Below are 3860 nucleotides of genomic sequence, written 5' to 3' on the forward strand. Positions count from 1 at the left end.
CCTGCCTCTCTAACACAGGTTTATGGCCACCAACATGGCCTGCATCTGGCCATTGCCCAAAAAGCAGCACTGGAATCCCATGAGGGTCGGGGACCAGAGCTGTCACAGCCTCCTACATGAGCATCACTTACCTCCCTGGTTGGACCACCCCCCAAAACCCTGGGGATGCTTCAGTGTACAGCCAAAATGAACAGGAACCAGCACTTGTCATCCCTCTGAAACCCTCCCCAGCCTGCTCGTTACTCCCCTGGCTGGGCTATGCTGCTGGAAGCACTCTCCTCTCCAGCCCCATCCTGATCAGCCCTGTTCCCATCAGCTCAGCCATCCCACTGGCTTTGAGGCAGAACAGATCCCTGGAAACCTGGTTTCTCTCAGGGTTTGGTGAAGCAGCGGGTCTCTGGCAGTGCAAGTGCCCTGACATGTTCTCTCGCTCTGTTTCCGATGCCTCATCCTACAGGTAGAGCAAGTTAATAATTAACCTCAGCCCCTGCAGACCCCAGTGACTCCCAGCTGAATCACCAAGCCTGGCAGCAGGAAGAGCTCAGCCTTGCAAGGCTGCTGCCCTGGGGCTCCGAAAGCTGCTGTTTAATGATAAAAGAAGCAAATGAGAAGCACAACTCTTCTGACACATCCTTCCCCCCTCACTTCTGCTTTGGTTTCACAGAAGCTGTAACTGGGAAGTGTGGGAAACAGGGCAGGAGCAAAAGGCGCTGGCTTTGTGTGCCAGCTGCCGGTGGCAGGGTCCTGAGGGGGCTTGCACAAGTAGAGGACTTGTCAGTGTTGGGTTAATGATTGGACTTGATGATCTTAAAGGTTTTGTCCCATCTAGGCAATTCTGTGATTCTGTGGTTTCCAGGGATGTCACTTGTCCCAGTCCCAAACTGCCTGCCATGCCCAGCGGTTTGGTGACCCCATCTCCTCTGAGTCCCATGCTGGTCGCTCCTCTTTAACCTGGCCCTGCAGTGCCTGGTCACCTCCCACTCCCAGAGGTGTTTCTCCTGAAAAGACGGGAGTGGGAAAGGGACTAAGCCAAGGCTTTCTCCAGGCCACACAAGAAGCTTGTGGCTGAGCAGGGAGTTTGAATCCCATCTGCCCCAGGCGAGGGTAACATCTAAACAACTGCTCCACCCTCCTTCCTTCCCTGAAGAGATCCCACACTCTCTTGTTCTCCTGAATGAATACTCTCTTGGTGACCTTTGTTCTGTCAGCTTGCAGGATTCATTTTCCAGGATCTGCTAAGGTGACAGCTCTCCCTGTTTCCCCAGGGGAAGTGTCCAGGATCTGTCTAGAGCCTGAACCCATCAAGTGCTGCCCAACCTGGATGCCAGATGAGTTCCACAGGGAACCATGCCCACACCACGTGCCCATCACCCTCATTCACAAATAACAAGCAGGACTGTGCAACAGTCCCAGTTCTGCTGTGCTTCCCACCAGTACAGTTGAGGACACATTCCCCAAGAGGTAAGGCAGCACTCACTCATGGCCACCTTACAAACCAGGAGTTAGATCCCAGTCCTGCTCCCTTCTCAGGTTCACATGAGGAAAAGCCAAGGTCCTTTGGGTTGGAAAGGGCCAACCTGGGAGCAGGTGAATGGAAAGAGGCTGTGAGTCCCTGCTCGTGGGGAGCAGATGTTTGAATTTCTGCAGCAACCCACAGTACATTAGCAGGGCTGCTCAAAACTGGGTCCTGCAATATGCCAAGCACCTCATCACCAGTGAAACACACTTAACGAGCAGCTTGAAACCCAAGAGATAACACCCTGCTGCTGACCTTCTCTAAAATTCTCTCTAACTGTCTCTGCCTCAGTTTCCCTTTCCTGCATATCCCCAGAGCCTATTTGCCATGCAGTGTGAGCAAAGCTTGCACACTACAGCCCAACAGACCCCAAAGCTCAGTCCACATCCCCAGCCCACCCAAAGCAACCGAGCAAACAACCTGGGGTTCAGGGTTTCACCCCTGCTTTCCCTGAGCAGTGCTGGGAAATGGGCCATATGGCCACAAGGCTGGTACGTGCCTGGGACAGACCTGCCCTTCCTGATTACCTTCCCAGGGCTTATTGCTAATACGCTGCCTGCTCTGGCTCATTCCAGCGTGGGAATGAATCATCCTACCTTTGAATGCTCCCTCAAATTTTCCCTTCCTTCACAGGCTACCCAGAAACAAAAGAACCCAGAGCAAAGGGGTGTGTGAGATATTCCCACCATGCTGCCTGCTTTGCTCTCAGCGTTACCCTCCCACCCCGTCACACACATTTTGGCTGATGGCAGGTCACCTCAACACCTGCATGGGGACATTGAAACAGCCAGCTCTGCTGCTGGGATGGGCACATCATTCCTTCCTGGGCTGCAGATGTGAGCTCCATCTCTCTGATCCAGACCTGATGCTACCCCCTGATCCAGACCCATCGTCCCTCTTATGCACAGCGCTGGCCTTGGGGTGGGTGGGAATAATCTCTGGGAGCAGTGGGGAGGCGGGTGGACGTGTTTGTACTTGCCTTTCCTGGAATATACTGTAGGATTTTGTCCGTGGTCGTGTCTCTCTCCTGCCCTCCTTCTATACCAAAAAAGCTGGGCAGTTTTTTCTTGCCATTTTGTCTATAGAAGGGAGAAAAACAAACAAACAAACAAAAACCCAATAAAACACACGTGCAAACACAGATCTTGGGCTGATGCATAGTGAATTCTGCCCAGAAATAAGGAAGCCAGGAAGCTAAGTAAGCAATTTGTCACGGGCTTTCTAATCATCCCAGCCCAGCAAAGGGCTGATAAACACCCTGGGAGAATTGTAATGGGGTTTGTGCTGCACTTGTTGGCGTTACTTTGCTTTTTTACATGTCTTTGCATAACCAAACGATCAGCTAAGCTCATCTGTGTCTCCAAATCATCTGCATCTCCAAATCACCACGGGGACCAGATGTTCCATTGCAAAACACAAAGACCAAATCCAGTCCTGATGACTATTCCCAAGCCCCTGGCGTGGAGATGCCCGTGTACACGTACACCGACAGATATGCACACACAGGCTTTATTTTTATCTTCGTGGTTTTCCTCTCTCTTCCCTTCCACTCCCAGCAAGGTCCCCAGCTTCTCCTCCCATGCACAGCACTAAGGAGCAGTTATTGATGGTGTTTAAGAAGCGCTGGAGCTGTTTTGTTGGGATTTCCCAGCAGTTGCTCTTTCTTTCAAGCAGATTGCAGCATTCAGTTTAGCAGAAACCAGGCTTATCTCCACGGAGAGGCAGGAGCGTGGGAAGCCGGGAGTCAGCGTGGACAGGAGGTGCTTTGGGGCTTGGCCTCTCCTGATGTCAACACTCCAGGATCCAAATTCCCCAAATGATCCCTTCTCTTTTACCCCACAGTAGCCCCATAGGGGTTTGTTTCTGACTTAGGGCAGCACAGGAAACCAAGGGGACAATTCCAGCCTCTCCTCTTGATTAGAAACCCCTCAGCCTAGCAGAGTTGATGGGGTTTGTCTCAAAGCCCAGCACATCCGCTGAACCCAACGGAGATGGGGCTGATGGGTTCATGAGGAACCATTCTGGTTCCTGACAGAGCTCAGGATGGAGAAGGCTCTGCTGAGGTACTGGGCAGGGGGACAGGCAGTGTGTGGTGAAGCTCACTCTGCATTCCCTGCTAGGATCTATTTTGGGAGAGCCGTCCATCGCTGGGGTACCTGAGCGCTACCCTGGCCAGCCCAGCACCAAAGTCTTCCTTCAGGGTTATAAACACAGATCAAACCACACGGGTAGAGTGTTGGGATTTGGGGTTTTCTCTCCAAAGGAAGAGGAGTGTGAATGTTGTTTTTTCACAACACAGCACCACAACTTTGGGTGTCATGAATAAAAAAAATCATAAGTGAAA

General features: G+C 52.0%; 1 protein-coding gene across 1 annotated transcript in view; it reads right to left on the minus strand.

Moving 5' to 3' along the window:
• PLEKHN1 (pleckstrin homology domain containing N1) overlaps positions 1-3860 on the minus strand; it is a gene marked incomplete at both ends in the record, with an annotated part of 19997 nt that overhangs the window by 15740 nt on the left and 397 nt on the right. The window contains one exon of the mRNA XM_029087050.1: positions 2496-2595. Within this exon, the coding sequence (XP_028942883.1) occupies positions 2496-2595 (100 nt within the window). The remainder of the gene's footprint in view (positions 1-2495; positions 2596-3860) is intronic.

This window comes from Antrostomus carolinensis, unplaced genomic scaffold (genome assembly GCF_000700745.2).
Source record: "Antrostomus carolinensis isolate BGI_N321 unplaced genomic scaffold, ASM70074v2 scaffold15499, whole genome shotgun sequence".
Classification (NCBI taxonomy): domain Eukaryota; kingdom Metazoa; phylum Chordata; class Aves; order Caprimulgiformes; family Caprimulgidae; genus Antrostomus; species Antrostomus carolinensis.